This window comes from Neovison vison, chromosome 13 (assembly GCF_020171115.1).
Source record: "Neovison vison isolate M4711 chromosome 13, ASM_NN_V1, whole genome shotgun sequence".
NCBI lineage: Eukaryota > Metazoa > Chordata > Mammalia > Carnivora > Mustelidae > Neogale > Neogale vison.
Window position 1 is genome coordinate 11,873,484 of NC_058103.1, and position 20,430 is coordinate 11,893,913.

At 48.1% G+C, this 20,430-nt stretch overlaps 1 protein-coding gene across 1 annotated transcript in view; it reads left to right on the forward strand.

Moving 5' to 3' along the window:
- TTC9 (tetratricopeptide repeat domain 9) overlaps window positions 1-15,673 on the forward strand; it is a 31,763-nt gene extending 16,090 nt beyond the window's left edge. The window contains exons 2-3 of the mRNA XM_044229925.1: window positions 11,720-11,902; window positions 14,098-15,673. Coding sequence (XP_044085860.1) covers window positions 11,720-11,902; window positions 14,098-14,177 — 263 coding nt within the window. The 3' untranslated portion in view covers window positions 14,178-15,673. The remainder of the gene's footprint in view (window positions 1-11,719; window positions 11,903-14,097) is intronic.
- The last annotated feature ends 4,757 nt before the right edge of the window (window positions 15,674-20,430 follow it).

Sequence of the window (20,430 nt, forward strand, 5' to 3'; positions counted from 1 at the left end):
GCAGAATAAAAATGTTAGGTATTGCTGCTTACCGAGCATACAATGTATGCAAACCACAGTGACGCCGTTTTGCCGTGTGGGGATTGAAAGATGCCCCGCGCAGGGGCACCTGGTGGCTCAGTCCGTTAAATGTCTGACTCTCGATCTCAGCTCAGGTCTTGATCTCGGGGTCCTGAGTGTGAGCCCCGAGTTGGGCTCCATGGTGGAGCCCAACTCAAACAAACAAACAAACAAACAAACATAAGATGCAGAGGGCATAAGGGCAGAGGAGCCGTGTTTCATGAAGAGCTACAGTGACGGGCATGACCGGAGCATGTGGCTGTGAAAAGGAATTTTATGCTTTGGAAAACTAAACGTTGATGGTGGTACCTGTAGATCTGACTTCATTGGGAAAAGACTCCCCAGCGTGACGCCGTGACCATCAGGTACTAGAAAAACAATAATTTCCCAGCAAGTTAGACATAGAAGGAAGTTACCGGATCTTGATAAAGAACCTCTAGAAAACAACTACAGCTAACACCAAGCTAAGTGATGACTGACTGAACGTTTTCCCTCCTGACCTGGGAATCGCCCTCTTGGGCATCTGTCCTAGAGAAATGAAAGCTGTCTGCGACTGGTCATAGCAGCATTATTCACCAGAACCAAAAAACCAGGAACAGTCCGGATGTGCTTCCTCAGGTGGATGGTCAGACAATGGCTACGTCCACGCCGTTGAATACTGCTCAGCAGTACAAGGAACGAACTATCGATCCGTGCAACAACTTGGATGCATCTCAAGGCAATTATGTGGAGTGGAAAAAAAAAAAAAAGCCAGCTCCTAAAGGCTTCATACTGTATATAATATATAATTATATATAATATAATATATAATATATACTGTATATAATATAATATATAATCTTGTGCCTCATGAGAAGCAGACCTCACACCTCGAATCTATTCGTGAAAGACATGATTTCAAATGCATTCTAGGTAGTTGAGCATATATATATAATATATTATATATGTAATATCATATATATAAAATACTTTGAAATGACAGATTTTTAGAAATGGAGAATAGACAAGTGGTTGTGGGGGGTAAAGTAGACTTGGGGATACAGGAGGGATATGGATGTACTTCTAAAAGGGAAATGGGAGGGATGCTTGTGGTCATGGAACTGCTTTGTATCTTAACTTTGGAGGTGGACGGAGGAAGCTACATATGCGATAAAATGGATAAAACCAAACACACACACACACGCAGAAGCACGAGCAAAGCTGGAAGGATCAATCTGTGGGTTGTACGAGTGTCCATCTTGTGGTCAGTGTATTGCACGATATTTTTAGAGGATGTTTCTTACCATTTGGGGGAGACGGGGTAAAGGGTACAGGGGAGCTCTTCGTATTATTTCTTGCAACTGTATGTGAATCTACAGTTAGCGCCACAAAAATTTCAGTTAAAAAAATCAGACCGTGGGGGTTAGTCTTACCAACGCCAGCTGAGGTGGGGATTGTTTCAGGAGGAAACCTGAGACTTGTCGTGCTGTGGATGGAGTTGGAGATGCTGGTGGTTTTGGAACTTCGAAACAGAACAAAACAAAACAAAACACCCTTGGTGGAAACCCTGCACGTGGTTTTGTTTGTTTGTTTCCTTCTTCGATGCAGAGAAACAAGGAGGGTAGAGGGTCCTAGAGAGTTACAAAGGAAGCTTCCAGATGAGAAATCTACATGTGAAGAGAGCACAGTCTGGCACCGCCAGGACCTCACGTTTGTGCCTCACGAGAAGCAGACCTCACACCTCGAATCTCTCCGTGAAAGACATGAGTTCAAATGCATTCTAGGTAGTTGAGCATCCTGGGGGGGACACTGGGTCCAATGCTTTAGGGGCACAGTCTCAGGAGCTGGATGGCTTAGGTTCAAATCCTAACCCGAACACTTAGTCACTTTGTGACCTTGAGCAAGTGACTGAACTTCTTTAAGCCTCCGTTTCCCCCACCTAGAAAATGGGTGAGATACTAGAGTCTACCCCTAGGTTGTGATCAAGATGAAATGAATTAACGCTTAGAACAGCACCTGGTCCATTTAGGCTTAATAAAACTTATCTGTTCTTATTCTTCCGGAGGGATGGATGAACATGGCCTACAGGACCAGATTCTCTTGAGCTCACCCTGGAGCATCTCAGGCCTTCTGCTCTGTTTCCCCATTTCCCTGGCCTAGGCTGCTGTTCTCCAGGCAGAAGTCTCTAATGACTAAGAAGAGAAAAACCCCAAAATGTCACAAGCTGATCATCTGTCTGAGAACTGTTGTTTTCGCACATGTGCAGATTTTTTTCCAACTCTAGGACTCGGTCATCTGGGACCTCTTTGGCCTTGTGGGTAACCCTGAAGCAGCTCACAGCGTTCCTGGGCTCTCACAGCTGGTTGAACCGACTGCGTGGTCCCTAAGACACCTACATCCAAAATGCTAGAATATAGAGTACCAGCTCAGGAGGTGAAGGCCCCAACAGACGCCCACTGGGGACTTCTTAAAAATGTGTATTACTGGCCTCCACCCCGGCCCTTTGGAATCTTCATCCTTGGGCATGAGGTCTAGGATCTCTATGTTAAACACGTTTCTACAGATGATTTAACGTGAAACATTTGTCTGTAGGGTTCTCACCAGATGTCAGACTTATTGCGTCCTGCCAGCAAGCCTTCAAGGAAAAGGTAGATAGCCACCATAATTATTTTTATGCTTATGCACTAGAAAGTCGAAATCCAGAGAGGTGAAGTGTTTTATCCCAAGGACACACACGTGCATGCCGATGCCAGGGACATTGTCTCGAATCAACTAGCTCAGAGGCACCGAAACTGGCCAGCAACTTCTCTGCTAAAAATAATTTGCTCTTTCCTTCCCAGACTCTGTAAAGCCCTACAGAGTCGGGAACCAGGCCTATTCATTTTCCTGCCACTGCTGGCGTTTTGAGATCCTAGTTCTCCTGAATTATTAGGCCCCCAGAGGAGCTCAGCTACTTTAGGTCCATCCCCTCCCCATCCATAAAGCTGTCAGCCAGATGCTGCCTGGGGAACCAGTTCCTCTATGGGCAGCGAGAGAACAGGTGCAAGCAGCACCCCCATTTGTTGTTTGGGGGTGTAAAGGGTTTGCTGTTTGGGGGTGTAAAGGGCTTGAGGGTAAAACCACTTGTTGACTCAGAGGCCGGCTCATGTGTGAGAAGAAAATACCCCCGAGCCCCACGCCATTCTTTCCTTTAAGCCCCCTTTCCTGGCTGCAAAGCTCCTTCTGTAATGTTCTCTGCATCTCCCCAGCTGCTTCCCATAGAGAAAACACACCTTCAAAAAGGAAAAGGGTCCGGGAAAACCAAGCATCCAACCTACGTTTGGGAAACACTCAGAGCAAGTGTGAGTTTGTATACATCCCCGACCATGAAACAAAAATGAGAAATCCAAAGAAGAGAGTTGTTTTCAGCACTCTAAATGCAAGCATTTGTGTACACAGAGGGGAAAATCAACGCTCTCAGGGGAGGGTGGAGTGGGGTGGGCCATGGCAGACCTGGACGTGGAGCCGCAGGAGGAAGATTCCTGTCCTCTCGCTGCCCAGGTCACATTCCCATTGCTCTGCCGCAGAAAGACCCTCTAGCTCACCCTCCACCGTGTCTCTGACCGAGTCTTGAAAATCTGCTTTAAATCCAGCTCTAGCTTTGTGTATGTGTCATACACTCTGTGTAGGACTCAAAATGGAAATTTTCTCTGGTGAATGTGCGTGTTGCTGGGGAAACCGTATTTGACTAATGGGTTCCTAAAGAGAACCCGTTTCTGTGCCCAGCACTGTGTGAAGCATAGAACATACATTAATTATCTCATTTTATCATCACAAGCGTTCCCACAAAATAGGTATTATTATCTCCATTTAATACAGGAGAAGACCGAGGCCGAGGGACATGAAGCGACACGCCCAAGGGTCTGGGCTGGTAGGTGGCAGAGCTTGGGCGGCGGCCCGGGACTGTATCTCCAGACCCAACGTTTGAAGTTCAGCCAGGACACCCCGAAACTGGCTTGATACTCCTTGCCTCTTCGGTTTGGCTGTGACCTACCCAGTTGTTAGATATGCCCAATGTCACCCCTCTTCACCAAACTCCATCCACTTTACTACTATGCAAATGCCCCTTAAAATAAATATGAAAACCAAATAATATTGTCCCCTTCATGGAAATTTTCCCCCAATAAGTGACAGACACTTGCCGAGCCCGCCTCTCAAAGGAATGACCAGCAAGGTGTGTTAGTTTCCTAAGGGTGTCTATAACTGTCCCAGCTCTGGAGGCTAGGAGTCCAAGGTCAGGATTTGGGTAGCACTGGTTCCTTCTGCCAGCTGTGAGGGAGAGTCTGTTCCATGCCTCTCTCCTAGCTTCTGGTGGCCTGGGGTTCCTTGGCTTGTACATGGCTGCTTTCTCCCTGTGTCTTTTCACATCATCCTTCTTAGGTGTGTGTCCATCTCTGTGTCCAAATTTCTCCTTTTTATAAAGACACCAGTGGTATTGAATTTAGAGCCCATTCTAGTGACCTCATGGTGACTTAATGATCTCTGCAAAGACCCTTTCTCCAAGTAGGATCAAATTCTAGATATTGAGGATAAGGTTGTCAACATCTCTTTTGGGGATGACACAATTCAACCCATAAAGTGAGGCAACCTCCTTCTCCTCACTCCTGGCCCCAATCTGGCCTTTCCTTCCCCCACAGCCAGCCCATGCTTTGCTTTTCTGCACAGCCGGTATGGGCAAAATGTAGCGAATCACCAGAGGAAGAAATCCAGTGTTTGTAGGAACGTGTTCTCCCCGTCTCATCCAGTGTCCCTTCATCTCCTGCCAGCGAGTGGCACCTTGCCCAGGCAGTCACTATGTCCTGTGTGCACCAGGAAAAACAAAAACAGAACAGGTGCCAGAGCCAGTAGAACCTGACCTGTTTTAGCCTGAGGTCTCAGTGTGGTTGTTTGGGGAACGTCCAACATAGGATTTCCACTGTCCCGAGCGCACAACCATGCAGTGGGGTTCTTTCAGTTGCTGATTCTCTGATTTTTTCCCGCCACAGACCCCTCTGCAGAGCTAAGAAAGCCTGTGAGCTCCTTTTATAAAACCGTACCCTAACCACCCAAAGTGGACCGAGGAAGAGGAATCTCCACGTGTGAGGAAGGTTGGACACTGGCAGTCCAATTCTGGTCCCCAAATGTACTTTTCTCTTGTAACTTGCACTGTCCTCCACTTCTGTCACCACTGTAGGCCTGGGGAAGGCTTTTCTCTTCTAGTCCTTCTTCCCAGCCATGACTAGCAGCCTGTCTGAATCCTCCATGGCTCGGCTGGTTCCAGACTGTAGCATTTATTTAAACATGTCAGAAGACCCAGAGACCAGAAGGTCCATAACATTTCTCTCAAAAGGGCTTCTGGGTGTGGTTGTCTGGGAGCCCAGGCCCATGTTCACATGTCTACTGTGGACATGTCTCCCCACTTCGTATCCCTTCTGCATCTTTTTTTTTTTAATTTTTTATTTTTTATAAACATATATTTTTATCCCCAGGGGTACAGGTCTGTGAATCGCCAGGTTTACACACTTCACAGCACTCACCAAAGCACATACCCTCCCCAATGCCCTTCTGCATCTTTGAATGACTGCATCTTTGAATCCAAATATATACCCAGAGTCAAGGCCACGGATGGGAACAAGCTCCCTCTCCATCCAGCAGGAGACCTGCCTTCCTGAGTTCTCAACCTTCTCTGCGGAAACTGATGGGCAGAGGCAGATCTTACTCCCTTCAAGGAAGATCTTGCCCTAGAGCCTGGCCTTGGGAAGACCACATAATTCAGATCTGTGCCGTACCAAAAAAAAAAAAAAAAAAAGTCTCTATGTAGACAGAAAGTTGTCTTACAGAAGCCCTTTTGATCACTGCCCTCTCCAACAGAAGATGCCTCGCTGTAAGTAGTAGGGAGAACAGAGTTCCTTTTGAAGAGGAACCAGTGAAACAATGTTGTCCTTCTATTCAGTGGCCAACAATTGTATTCACAGGATGTTCGATTGAAATGGAGAGTAGAGATTATTCAGCCAAGTGGAGGTCCCTCCTTTTACAGAAAGGAAACCCAGGCCCAGAAAGGGAAATTGATTTTCACACTATTGGCTAGTGGCAAAGGTGGGACTAGACTCTAGCTCCCCTTTAAAATATGAACCCACTCCATAGAGCAGAGCACATAGGCTGTCATCTTATAAACTCTAATTCAAATTCAGACCAGGTTACAACAACGCGGAAGAAATTTCTGAATCATCAGTGAATCCAAAATGGCAGTCTGAGCCCTCCTGCATGAAGGGTTCTAACCACATGAGTGTCACAGGAGAGGGAAAATATTTCAGCAGTTCCCTACTGCGAGTCAGTTCTGTCTCCTAGGTGCCCTTAAACTGCTCCCTCTCCCCTGTCTTTCTGCCTCTGCTTCAATCAACCCAGTCAAAGCATTTCATCATTCCACTGTGACTAAGAATAAAGTCCCAGATCCTTAACGTGAACCAGAAGGGTGTAGGTGTCCGGGTGGTCTCTGGCGTTTCTACCTTCCCTTCCTTTTACCCTTCCCTCAGTCTCTCTGCTCCAGCCAGGCATAGTTCCTCAAAAATCCTCAAGTAAGTCAACCTCCCCCTTCTCCCCCACCCCCGATCTTTTCCTCTGTTGGTTCTGCCTAGAAAGTGTTTTCTCCTTTCCACCTAGATCACTGGTTCTCAGGGAGGATTTTACCTCCCCCTCTGAGACATTTTGCAATATCTGGAGATGTATTTTTGGCTGTCATGACTGATATGTAGTGGGTAAAAGCCAGAGCTGTTGCTAAACACCATATAATGCACAGCACAGGGCATCCTCCTGTGACAAAAAGTTATCATCCTAAAATGTTTATAGTAGGGGATCTACCAGTTAAGCAGCAGCCTTTGGCTCAGGTCATGATCTTAGGGTCCTGGGATCGGGTCCCACATCGGGCTCCCTGCTCAGCGGAGAGCCTGCCTCTCCCTCTCCCTCTGCCTGCTGCTCTGCCTACTTGTGCTCTGTCTTTCTCTGTCAGATAAATAAACAAACAAACAAACAAAAATCACAAACAAATAAATAAACAAAATGTTTAAAGTGCTAAGGTTGAGAAACACTCAGAGCCAGCTTAAATGCCACTTCTTCCATGAAGCCCTCCCGGGATACTTTGTATTGGCAGAGGGCTCCCGTCTGTCCATGTGCTCCCTCTCTTCCCTTCTCCTTGTCAGTGTTGACACATGGGAATATTCAAGATACTAGAACATCCGCCTCCCCCACCAGCCCATTTGCTCTAGGATGGAAGGCAGAGGGGAGTTTTTGTTCACAACTGATCCCAGCGCCCAGGGAAGTTAGGCATTGCCTTTTACCTTGTTGACCCTGGAGCACAGAGAAACGTAGTTACCCAGGCGATGTGACTTTTACCACGGGTTACGTTGGTTTGGGAAGGCTTCAGACACAGACCCACAGATACCCATAGTCAAGAGCACACTCTGGGGATCCTGGCAGAAGTGGGTGGATGTCATAATTCTCCCACCTCCCAGGTGAGCGACTTTGAGCAAGTTACTTAATTTCTCTGGAACGGGTGTCATCGCCGGTAAAAGAAGGATCAACATTGAACCTGTTTCATGGGTGCTGTGAACGTGAAAAGGTATAACGTCCATAAGGTACCGAACGCCACCTCTGACACAGGGTAAGGGATTAACCGCGGAGAGGAAGCAAGGGCACTGGGATGATGGGACCGCAGCCCACAGGCCGTGGGTAGTGGGCCTAGGGGTGCAGCAGGAACTTCAGGAGACTGCTGGTCAACCTCTTCTAATGAACTTTCTCTACTGCTAAGGACGTGCCTACAAACATCCCATCTGACCTCTCTCCTAGGCTTGTTAAGTGGATCCCAAATAGCTCCCCACCCAAACTACAGGGATGCCTAAAAATCACCTACAGATAGGGCTGAGGGTAGCTTTCCAGACTTTCACTTACCCCCTCTACCTCAGAGGAGCTCTGGCTAACACCCCGGGTTTCTTGCCTGACTTCCCCAACCTCCCCTGGCCCAGCACGCAACCTTCAGGATGGCGGCTCCTTTGGACCCACGCTGGCTTTAGATAGCTCCACCTTCCTGGGCTCTGCCTGTGGTGCCAGCAGGGGCCCCACACCCTATAACCTGCCTGCCTCACCTCCCACGGGGTCTGAAACCCGGTCTGCTGCCGGGTGTCCCCGTCGCCACTGGATCTGGAGCCACAGGGGAATTCAAAACATTTTCAGCGAAGGGTTCCCAGAATCTGATGGCTAGCCTTTCCTCTCCCCTAGGGAACGAGGATCTGTTTCCATTTCCAGGCCTTTTTGCTTCCTTTCCCCACACCCCACCCTCATTTTAATCACTCAAAAGCTGTTTTTAAAAGAGACAAAGGTCCATTTCCTTCACTGCTCAGGTCAGCCAACAGAAGTGTCTGTCTGAAGATGGACGGGAAGAGGTTTGCCTGTCTGGGCAGAGAGGACAGCAGATGAGGCACAAGGGAGCGCAGACAGGAAATCCTTTAGCCCTGGGAGCCGGTGTTGGAGCCAAGACCCACACAGGTAGCCCGGGAGGTCCATGCACAGGACGCTCTTGACAGAAACCTCTCCCCGTCCGCAGAGCTGTGTGAGCCCCAGGATGGGATCCAGCAGCTTGGGGGGTGGGACAAGGTCCCCACAGCCAAGGGAGGAGAAGAGAGGGAGCTGGTGGCATCAGCTCAGCCCCAGGCCCGGCTGCCAGCACAGCCTGGTTTTCTGTGACTGCAGCCACCCACGCCCAAGGGGGTAGCAGCCCCTGGCTTCTGTCTCCTCCTTTGGCTTTCTGCCCTGGGGCCTGTGAAACCTGATGGGTCAGTTTCTAGATCTGGGCTGATTCACTTCCACTTCCTGGTTCTCACATCTTCAACTTCCGAGACTGTGTGGTTCACCTCCCCCTCAGTCGGCCAAAAGGATGTGGGTGAGTATTTTTTCTTTTTCCCCAAAATGGCCAATGAAAGAGCTGATCTCCTAATCAGCGATTCTTATCCCTGGGAAGTTATTTAAGGGATCAAAACAGCTGAAGTTAGACCTCTGAAGATTTAAATCAGTGACTCGCCTCTATCCCAGAGAGAGGGCGGTTCCTCCCATGTGGGAGGACTGTCAAGGAGCAGGCATCAGGCTTCTCCCCCACCATCCAGTCTGGTCTTGGCGGGAAGAGCACTTTTGCCTCCTCCATCTCTCTCTCTCTCTCTTTTTTAAGATTTTTATTTATCTTAGAGAGAGTGAGCACGAGGCGGGGGAGGGGCAGAGGGAGAAGCAGACTCCCTGTTGAGCAAGGAGCCCAGTGCAGGGCTCCATCCCAGGACCCTGAGACCATGACCTGAGCCAAAGGCAGACAGTTAACCCACTGAGCCACCCAAGTACCCTTGCCTCCTACATCTCTTTTAAGTCACTTTGAAGAAGCAGAGGGGTGCCTTTCCCTGCCCCTTCCCTCCCCCTTTCTGGTAATCCCTCCAACGTGTATAACACAATCTTCCTTCAGTGCCTACTAAACATTTGTGTGATCACACGGAGGGGGAGGTAGCTCAGCAGGGCGGGGACTTGGGTGAGGGAGGGGAGGCCGCTGGGCACCCAAGGAAAGGGGGCATCACTCTCTAGGGTCTCGTGAGCTTTCTGGCCCTGCAGCTGATAACTAGTGAGAGAGAGCTTCTTCAAGGAGAGATGGTTTACTCAGAGATGGCTGAGGGACAGTAGGAAGGGGCCCAACATGGGCACCTGCCAGCCTCAGCTTCCTCTTGCCTAGGACAAGGGTCCCGAGGTATGCTCTGTGCGGGCTTTTGCACTGGTCCCATCAGAAGGCCCCTGGCTCCCGGAACTGCAAAGACAAACTTGCATGAATGAGAACTTGAAGAAAATGAGAGGCAGTTGTCACGGCAGGGGCACAGGGTTGAAAAGAATTATAATAATATTAAATCACACTTGGGGTAACCTACTCTGTGCCAAGCCCTATGTTAAATACTTCATGGCCATTATTTTGGGAAATCCCCTCAACAACTCAATAAAGAACTTGGGCACTGGAACCAGGCGTCTTTGATGTAAGTCCCAGCCTTGGGACGCTTGGGTGGCTCAGTGGGTTAAACGTCTGCCTTCGGCCCAGGTCATGACCGATCCCCACATCAGGCTCCTTGCTCAGCAGGGAGCTTGCTTCTCCCTCTGCCTCTCCCCTCTGCTTCTGCTTTCTCTCTCTCTCTGACAAATAAATAAAAAAATAATCTTTTAAGAAGCAAGCAATCCACCCATCCATCCAACCCAGCCTCGCCTCTGTCATGTTGTGTGCCCTTGGGAAATGACCTAATCTTAGCGGGCCTCAGTTTCCTCATCTGTAAAATGAGAATAACGGTGGGCCGTACATCATGGTGTTCTGAGGGTTATGTCGGGGAATGCAAGCAGAGCAATGACACGGACAGCCTGCACCCGGTGGGCACCCAACAAGTGTTAGCCGCAGTTGGCATTGTTAGGGCCTCTTGTGGCTTATTTCTAGGGTCACCCCAACATACGTCTCATAAAGTGGCAGCTTGAACAATAGAAATGCATTGTCTCATCGTTCTGGAAAGCAGGAGCCCAAGACGGAGGTGTTGGAAGGTTCGGTTCCAACCTTCCAACAGGGCTGTGCGGGAGAGTCGGTGCCATGCTTCTCCCTCACCTTGCGGGGCGTCTGGCGTTGCTCGGCTTCTAGACGGCCATCTTCTTCCTGTGTTTCTTCACATCGTCTCACCTCTGTGTGTTTGTCTGTTTGAGCTGCTATGTCAGTAGCATAGACTGGGCGACCCAAACAATACAATTCATTTCTCACAGTTCTGAAGACTGGGAAGTCCAAGATCAAGGCAGGAAATTCAGCATCTGGGGATGGTCTGCTCGCTGGTTCACAGACAGCCGTCTTCACTGTGTCCTCATGGCAGAAGGCGAAGGGAGCTTGCTAAGGTCTCCCTCATAAGAGCACTAATCCCAGTCACGAGGGTTCAGCCCTCGTGACCGCGCCACCTCCCAAAGACCTCCCCTCCAAATACCGTCACACTGCGGACTGGCTTTCAACATATGGATTTTTCGGGGAACATAAACATTCAGTCTATAGTGTATGGTTTTTTTTTTAATTAAAACAAGTTTTTAAAAAAAATTTATTCATTTGAGAGAGAGAGAGTGAGGGAACAAAAGCAATGGAGAGTGTTAGAGGGAGAGGGAGAAGCAGACGCCAGGACCCTGAGATCATGACCTGAGCCAAAGGCAGAACCTAACAGACTGAGTCACCCAGGCATCCCTGTAGTATGCGTTTTTATAAAGACGCCCATAATATTGTATTAGGACCCATCCAAGGACCTTACTGTAGCTTTTTTTTTTAAAAGATCCTATTTCCATATAAGGTCACATTCTGATGTACTAGGAGTCAGGACTCCAACGTATCTTTTTGGAGGGGACACAATACAACACATAATACAAGGCTAAGTAACTCACTCAAGGTCACACAGCTTGCTGGCGATGAAGGTGGGTCCTGGAACCCTAGATCACTTGGTGACAAATCCCACAGCAATACACCCCAACATAAAGCCCCAACACTACTCCATCTTTTCTGGACAAGGAGAAAGAACCAAAGAGAGACACTTGGAGTCTGCTGTATGATAGCCCTTTTCCTTTCTCTCTCCTTCCTCCACAGCCTGCCTGCTCCAGGCTGAGCTGGTGAACTACGAGCGAGTCAAGGAATATTGCCTCAAAGTCCTGAAGAAGGAAGGAGAGAACTTCAAGGCTCTTTACCGGTCTGGTGTAGCCTTCTACCACCTTGGAGACTATGACAAAGCACTCTACTACCTGAAAGAAGCAAGGACCCGACAGCCAACAGGTAAGGTGGCAGTTACTGTTTTCTGACTGGCAGTCCCTCTGGCAGCCTCCCCATCATGGCGCCCAACTGTCATGGCGGGCGGGGCCAGGTGTGGGCCAGGACCTGAAATGAGGAGCACGGACAGTCCACGCATTTGCCTGGCGTCATGGTTCCAGGGAGCGTGGGCACCTCTTTTCAAATAGAATATGGAATTCTCTGGGGTTTTTTCCCAATCCAGAAGCCAACTCTTCCCACTTACTCAATCAATACATATTGAGTTCTTAGTTTTGTGCCACAGTTCATGCTGGGTGCCAGGGATGTAGATGAGAAGATGGAGTCCCGATTCCTGAGGACCTCACAGTCCAGTTGGCGAGACAGAATGCTAGTGGATATTCTTGGTGCTGAGCTCAGCAACTTGCAGGAAGGGTGCTCTGACTTCTCTGGTCAGCTCCTCTTCCTCAGAGCCTGCATTTCCTGCACCGTTCGCTCAAATTCCTGTCCACCAGCTCAGCAGCTCATTCATCCCACAGACATTCACTGAGCAGGTCTGGATGTGTTCTAGGAGCTGGGTAGACAGCGGGGAACAAAAGGAAGCTGCTACCTTCCAGGACTTTGTGTCTTGACGGAGGAGGATGGACAGGAAACAAAGAGGTAGAAAATACAGTATTTAGTCGTGGTAAGTGCCAGGAAGGAAATAAAGCAGAGTAAAAGAATCAGGAGTAAAGGGGGTTCTGTTTTACACCAGGGGATCAGGAAGAGCCTCTCTGAGGAGGTAACATTTATTTATTTATTTATTTGTGCATGTGTTATTAAATTTTTAAACTTTTTTATAAACATATTATGTATTTTTATCCTCAGGGGTACAGGTCTGTGAATCGCCAGGTTTACACACTTCACAGCACTCACCATAGCACATACCCTCCCCAGTGTCCATAACGCCACCCCCCTCTCCTGATTCCCCTCCCACCAGCAACCCTCAGTTTGTTTTGTGGGATTAAGAGTCTCTTAATCCCGATCCCATTTTGTTTCATTTATTCTTTTCCTCCCCCCAATCCCCCTACATTGCATCTCCACTTCCTCATATCAGGGAGATCATATGATAGTTGTCTTTCTCTGATTGACTTATTTCGCTCAGCATAATACCCTCTAGTTCCATCTACGTCGTCGCAAGTGACAGGATTTCATTTCTTTTGATGGCTGCATAGTATTCCACTGTATGTATATACCACATCTTCTTTATCCATTCATCTGTAGATGGACATCTAGGTTCTTTCCATAGTTTGGCTATTGTGGACATTGCTGCTATAAACATTCGGGTGCACGTGCCCCTTCGGATAACTACGTTTGTATCTTTAGGGTAAATACCCAGTAGTGCAATTGCTGGGTCATGGGGAAGCTCTATTTTCAACTTTTTGAGGAACCTCCATGCTGTTTTGAGGAGGTAACATTTAAACAACGAATTTGAACTTGGTATTACCATTGTTGTTCACATGGCTGATTTTTTAAAAAATCCAATCCTCCTTCCAAGAAGAATTTAAGAACTTCACGATCAGTTTGCAGAGACCCAAATGTATACTTTTTTCTATATTCTTAAAGACTGTCCACATCTTTATTTTTATGTGTCACTGTTTTGCTTTTTGTTTTCGTTTTTGTTTTTTTTCTGTGTATAAATGTGTTCTAGACTCGAAGCAACTTAAGAACTAAGAACTGGACTCATTTAACAGAATTTTCTTGAGCGCGTCCTATCTGTCAGCACTGCTGGATGCTATAGCTGGCATTTTTGAGTATTAGTATTTGTTTCTGCTTCCTGAAGTATAACATTAACATTAATTAATTAACAATGCTAATTAATAACATTTAAAACATTTACATTCAGTTAGTATTTACTGCTCATTGGATGAAGCACCTTTGGACTTCTCTATCTTGGTCCTCACGGCAATTCTATGAAGAAGGTAGACGCTCCCTGGGGGAGGGAGGCCACCAAGGCAGGCTCACCCCTTAACCGTGGGCTTCCCTGGGCCTCTTCATCTCTCCAGGGGCTCCGTTCTCCCTCTGTCACAGCGAGGACGAGGATCCGGACTTGGTATGGTTGTAATGAGGTGGAAATAGATGATGACGGGAACAAGCGTGGCCCTACGTAGGATTCCTGTGTAGACCTGACCGTTCTCCTCCCCATGCCCGCCACGTGTTCCCTAAGGTGTGTTTCTCTCCTGCAGACACCAACGTGATTCGGTACATCCAGCTGACGGAGATGAAGCTCAGCCGATTCTCCCAGAGAGAGAAGGAAGCCATGTGACAGCTGCAGCCGCCCCCGAGGACGGACTTCCAGGCAGCCCCCGGCGAAGGGCCCCTCCTGGGTTTTGCTCCCTTCTCCCCACTTCTGCTGGCTCCCCTTTTCTTCCTCCGGCTGCCCCTCAACAATCTGTCTGCTCCCAATGGGAAAGGAAGGAGAGGCAGATTTGGAACCTGGCGGGTTGCCTGCCATGGAGACACCCCTTCTCTAGCAGGTCTGCTACTGAGAGGGACTGCACTTCTGCGGGGACAGCTGGAGAGGACTCGTACAGAGCCCGGAACGCTGATGCAGCAGTGACTTCGGCCAGGGCTCCTGACAGAGGCAGAGCCAGGTAGATGTGCCGTCGCAGGCACGGAGCCCACGGGCTGGACCCCTGCACACTTTCCGGACCGACCAGAGCATCTCAAGGCAACCGTGACCAATCCAGGGAAGAGACAATCGCCAGAAGCATCAGGTTAAGCCAACAGACTGGGCATTTGTACACTGGGTTCCCCCACCCCACACCCCCCCCCCCAGCCACCTCAGCCCCTGCCTTCCTCCCTCCACTTGTTGTCTCGGCCTGGCTTTCTCCTCCCCCCCTCGGGGATGTGAGACTGCCAGGATTCACATGCCTCTGAAACCCACTCTCAGTGCCCTCGGTGACCACACATACCATTCTCCCATACTCCCACCCAGCAGGCCGCTGTGACAGCAGAGGGACGGGGTGAGGAGGGCCACAGGCTGAGCACGTAGGTGACGGAGGGGAGGGGAGATGACCTCTAGGGGAAGGAGCATTGTCTAGCCTGCGGCGTCGAACTGTGGACTCAGTAAGTGTAAATAAAAATAAATTAACAGGCAACAGCTCCTGTCATTTCTGTTGGAAGCAGCCCACTCCCTCGCTGTCACTCCCTCCCCCAACTCTGAGTCAGAGCTACTTACAGCTTCCCCCAGAGCCAGGGCCTGTTTGTCCGGGGGTAAACAATGTTGGCTGCCGCCTCTGTGCGTCCGAGTGGGCTGGCCTTGCGGAGACTGGCTGGGGACTTGGCCTTGTGGGAACTTATAGAGCCTCCTTTTGATGAAATTATCTGGACTCAATATCTAGCACCTAGAATGTGTTCAACAAATATTTGTTGAATGAATAAATTATGACTGCAGACTAGCTCTCCTGCCTTAAACTAATTTTAGCCCAGCCTAGTCTCCTGATATATGCTCTTTACGCTCTGCCGTGTTGCTTTAGTCAAATAAGAAACATTTACTGAGGGCTTATCGTTTGCCGATCATTGTGCAATATGCTGTGGGACGGAGGACACCATCCCGGTCTTTAAGGGGATGGAAGAGTTAAGAAATACTCGTATGAGATTACCACCAATGACACCTTTAATTTATATGATGCTTTAAATTTTTCAAAGCACTTTCGTGTATTTTTTTGTGTGATTAGTGAGACAAGATTGTACAAATTAAAATATATACAGATGCAATAATGTTAATAGTTAGCATTTATTAAATGCACTATCCTCAGACATTTACATGTATAATCTCATTTCTTTCCTACAATTACTCTCTGAGATACTATTCCCATTAGGTGGGTAAGGAAACTTAAAATCCAGAAACATTCCCTCCCCCAAGGTGATAGGGCCTTAAGTGACGTGGCTAGGATCTGAACCAGGTCTGTCTGACCCAGAGCTCTAAATGCTAACTAGTTAGCTCCTCTCTACGAAGTAGTCTATCGAGCTGTTACGACCATTAGGGAGCAGGACAGTGCGTATTCCGTTGAAAAGCCTTCCTAGGCCAATGATGGTATGTGGGCTGCCTCTGTATTTAGCCCAAGGTTTAAAAAGGTCCCTAATGCCGACTGCCTAGTGGTCAGGGCAGTGACAGGCCAGAAAAGACAGCTGAGACCTAGCAGTTACTTCTGTGTATGATTCATTATACTTTCTGATGTCAGCGCATATCCAAACCCACCCTCCATTCCCCCAGCCTTGGGGAAGGTTCACAATTATAGGTAGAGATCGAAAGGAAACACAAAGTTAATTATGGGTTCTTTGGGCAATCAGAGACTCCACCCCTGCAGGATCCAACCACTGCTGAGAGGCCCAGAAGCCAGCAGTCCAGGTTATAGTCCCATAGCTGCTGAAAGGCTTCCAACAGGGGTGTTCAGAAGGTGCAAGAAATACCCAGGGGCCCGCAGTTGCCTGTCTATAGCTCACTTCTGGGGAAGAGGAAAAGGAAAATGCTGGTATCGCTGCCACATCCTCCCCCCACTCCCCACCAGATCCTTCCCTCTGCCCTTTTCTTCCAGAACGGGTTCACATTTACCCAACTCAGAACCATCCTGCGTCAGACACAGCATAGGCATATGTGCAAGTCTCCCCCGTTCCCAAGCCTCCAGCCCAGGAAGCTTGTGAGTTGGCAAACTGCTTGTCAGGGTCTAAAGGATGTGGGTGATTTCAGAGAGGGGAGGCAGAGCCGGTTCAAACCAGCAGGGTCTTCCTTTCATCTTCTTGCCATCAGGAAGGACTCAGACTATCTCCAAACCAGAGCAGGAGAGAGGTCTTGCCTCAGTGAATAAGTTGGGGCAGAGCTGGACAGATGGGGTAAGATCGTCACCATCCTTCTAAAGAAGAAGGTGGAAACCTGGAACTAGATGAGCCCATCCCTGGGCACAGATCCCCTGCCTGTCTGGTGGGTTTGCGTACACTTGCTTACTGGAATCCGTTCAACTGTGACCCAACGTTAAGTGATTCCCAAAGTAAAAATTTGCCTGGGAGTGTTGTCCGATGTTTGGGGTGGAGGGATTGAAATTGCTGTGCATTTTGTCCAACAAAAATTTCAGAAAGCTATTAAGCAAGATCAGGTCTATTCACCTTAGATGACCTTCAGCTTCCTGCCCCCCATCCCTCCTCAAAACACGGACTGTGATTTCAAGACACCCTTTGTTTGCAGACGTCACTGCTGACCTGGAGACTAATCCTGGATCTGACCTGCTGTGTCATCTCCTGCTTGGACTTTTGTGATAGACTCTCCGGGGAAAAAAATTATACTTTCCTTGTTATTGTTATGAAAGCCTCACATGTGTATTGTAGAAATTTAGCGGGGGTGGGGGGTGGGAAGACAAACTCCAACTAGTCCTCCTACCACCCAAGACAAACATCACTGTCCTTTTAGACTTATCTTTCAGTTCTTTGGGATATACATGTACACATGCACAGGCAGGGTTGGTTTGTTTGTTTTTAACAAAAACTGGATTACACTGTAAATACTCTTTAGTAACTTACTTTTCAAAATGTGCATTTATATTTTAGAATATGTAAGACACACACAGGTAATGAAATTCCAAAAGGACACAAAGCTCTAGAGTAAGAAATAAATCTCCTTCCCACCCTGTCTGCCAGCATCTAGTTTCCCTCCAAATACTTGTACTGTATATCCTTTCAGAAACATTGATGCATTTTCGAATATATGTGTATATATTCTTTAGTCACAAATGGTAGCATATCAGACACACCTTTTTGCCTCTTGTGCTATTTCACTTACTCGATCATGAACGAAGCGTTTTGGGTTTCGGACAGACTCTCACGTGGTAGCCTGTCTCTTTACACGGATTACTTCGTTGGTTCCCATTCTTTATTGTAAGTCATGTTGCAGCAGACATTCCTGTCGCTACATTTTGCACACACCTATGGCTATTTCCTTGGGATGAAACCCAAGAAGGAAATTGCTTGGCTCTCTTTACGAATTTTGATACATGTTGCCAACTGCCCTGAGAAAAGCTGGTACTAAACTCCGCCCCCTCCTGTTTGCAGGCTTGAGATCGCCCTGTTCCCTGCACCCTCACTAACGGTGGATATAGTCACTGACCCAACCTTTACCAGCCCGGTAGGGAAATAATAGTATGTCAGTGTCACTGGAACTCACACTTCTTTGATTATGAGTGAATAACGTCTTCAAACGCCTACTGACCCTTTGTACTTGTTTCCTTGTGGGTTTCTGTTTATTTGATATTGGTATGTTTACCTTTATTCCCAAGATGTAATTTTATTAAGAATATTAATTTTGTCAAGAAACATTGCAAATATGTTTTCCAAGTGCTTTGATTTGAATTTTGTTTATGGTGCTTTTTGACACACATAAATTCTTAATTCTGCAATTAATTTGGATCTCTGTTGCCGGCTCCTTCTGCCTATGGGTCACCCTCTCATTGCTGTCACAGCTCCCCCTCTCAACACAGTCTGATTCTGTCACTCCACATCTTAAATATCTTTAATGGCTCCTAGCCACTTTTAGGATAAAGGCCAAACTCAGCATAACACACAATGTCCTCCATGTAATTTCTCCCGCGGACTCCTCCTGGCTTCCCTCCTGGTCCTCTTCCAAAGGTACCCTGCATTTCACCATTGTTCAGCTCCTTGTGATTCCCCAAACCCATCGCTCTGGGTCTCTGGGTCTTTCCATGAGGTTCCCTCTGCCTAGCAGGCCAAGCCTCACCCCTCCGATCCCCTCTTTGCCTTGCTAACTCCTATGGGACTCGACCAAGGAATCACTGCTCCAAAGCTTTCTTTGACCCCATGGTTTGTACTCCTAAAGCAACATGAGCCTGCCTCTGCATAGCATTTGCTCCAAGGAATTGGAACTTCCTATTTATGTTTGTCTCCCCCACTAGCTGACCGTTCTTTGAGGCAGGCACTGGGGTTTACTCATTCTTTGCAGCCAGCATCTTGAGCACAGTGTCTGGCACACAGTAAGTGCCTGATAAATGCCACTGAGCCCTGAATCTGAAACGAATGAATAATGGCAAATGAACAGCAGCAAATGCTACTTGGGGGAAAATGCAGGGTTGGACTGGATCTGTGCTTCTGAGAACCGAGAAACCCTAGGAGACTCGGTGTGGAAGAGAAGCCACGTGCTCCAGTGTTGGGCTTTCCAGAACATCAGAATCACTTGGAGTGGCTTTTTAAAAATACACAATCTCAGCCCCTGCCTTAGACCCATTGGTTCAGACTCTCAAGACACTATAGTTTTATTTATTTTTTTAAAGATTTTATTTATTTATTTGACAGACAGAGATCACAAATAGGCAGAGAGACAGGGAGAGAGAGAGAGAGAGAGAGAGAGAAGCAGGCTCCCCTCTGAGCAGAGAGCCCAATGCGGGACCCGATCCCAGGACTCTTGAGATCATGACCTGAGCTGAAGGCAGCAGCCCAACCCACTGAGCCACCCAGGCACCCAACACTATAGTTTTTTAAATGTCCTGAAGTGTTTCTGATGACCAACCAGGTGAAAGAGTGTGGTGAGGTAGACCAGCAGACAGTGCAGAGCACCTGGCATTTCTAACCATGTGATTTCTAGGAGTAGACTGATAGAGCTTTGTTTGAATATTAGCTCTGACATCCACTAGCTGTGTGACCTTGAGGCTGTTGGATGACTTTTCTGATCCTCATTTTCCTCCCTTATATATGAGGATAATTTTATATTCTTTAATGGGCTATTGGGAGGATTAGGGAATAACTTGGCTCCTAGCTCAGTACTCTGCACCGAGGAGGCATGAAATAAACATTCATTTCCTTCCCCCCGTCTCCTGAGCCCCCAGTTCCTCAGTTATGGTAAAGGTAATACCTTGACATTCATCCTCCATTTTCCCACCCTGCACTCTAGAAGGAAGGACCTTCCAACAGGCCTGCGAATTACTCTCTCATCAAACAGGACAAGGACTTGGTTGGGGGGAAGGGGCAGAGGAAGCCACATACTCTCTCACGTGTCTTCTCCCAACATGTCAGAGACTCCCCAACAATCACTTGGAAAAGTTCTATTGGTTGGCAGAACCAAGTGTCTTCTAGTCGCATCCAAAGATCAACCTAGTTTTCCTCCTGTGGTAGCACACAGAGGCCAGTGCCTTCTGTGCTGCAAGAGGAAGGCGACCATCAGGAAACAGAGTAGCCATTGCCAGTTTCTTCCCAATGCCCTGGGATCCTACTCACCTGCCTCAGGGCAGGAAAGACGAAACTGGCTGTAAGACAGAAATAGCTGATTTGCACTTGCTCTGATTAAGGTGCCCCTGTGTCCTGCTCCCAATATCTACTTGCCCTCTCCCCCCAGCCCAGAGCGGACTACACAGACAGGGAAAGTGCATTCAGCCCATCAGGCATGACAGAGTTCAAATTACCAAGTCAGCATGGAAAGTCCCACTCTAAATGGACTGAAATTGGATTCTATTAAAAACCACACTCAGTGAGGCCCTTGGCTATTAATATTTGTGAAGACAGGGAGGAGGGGGAGAAGG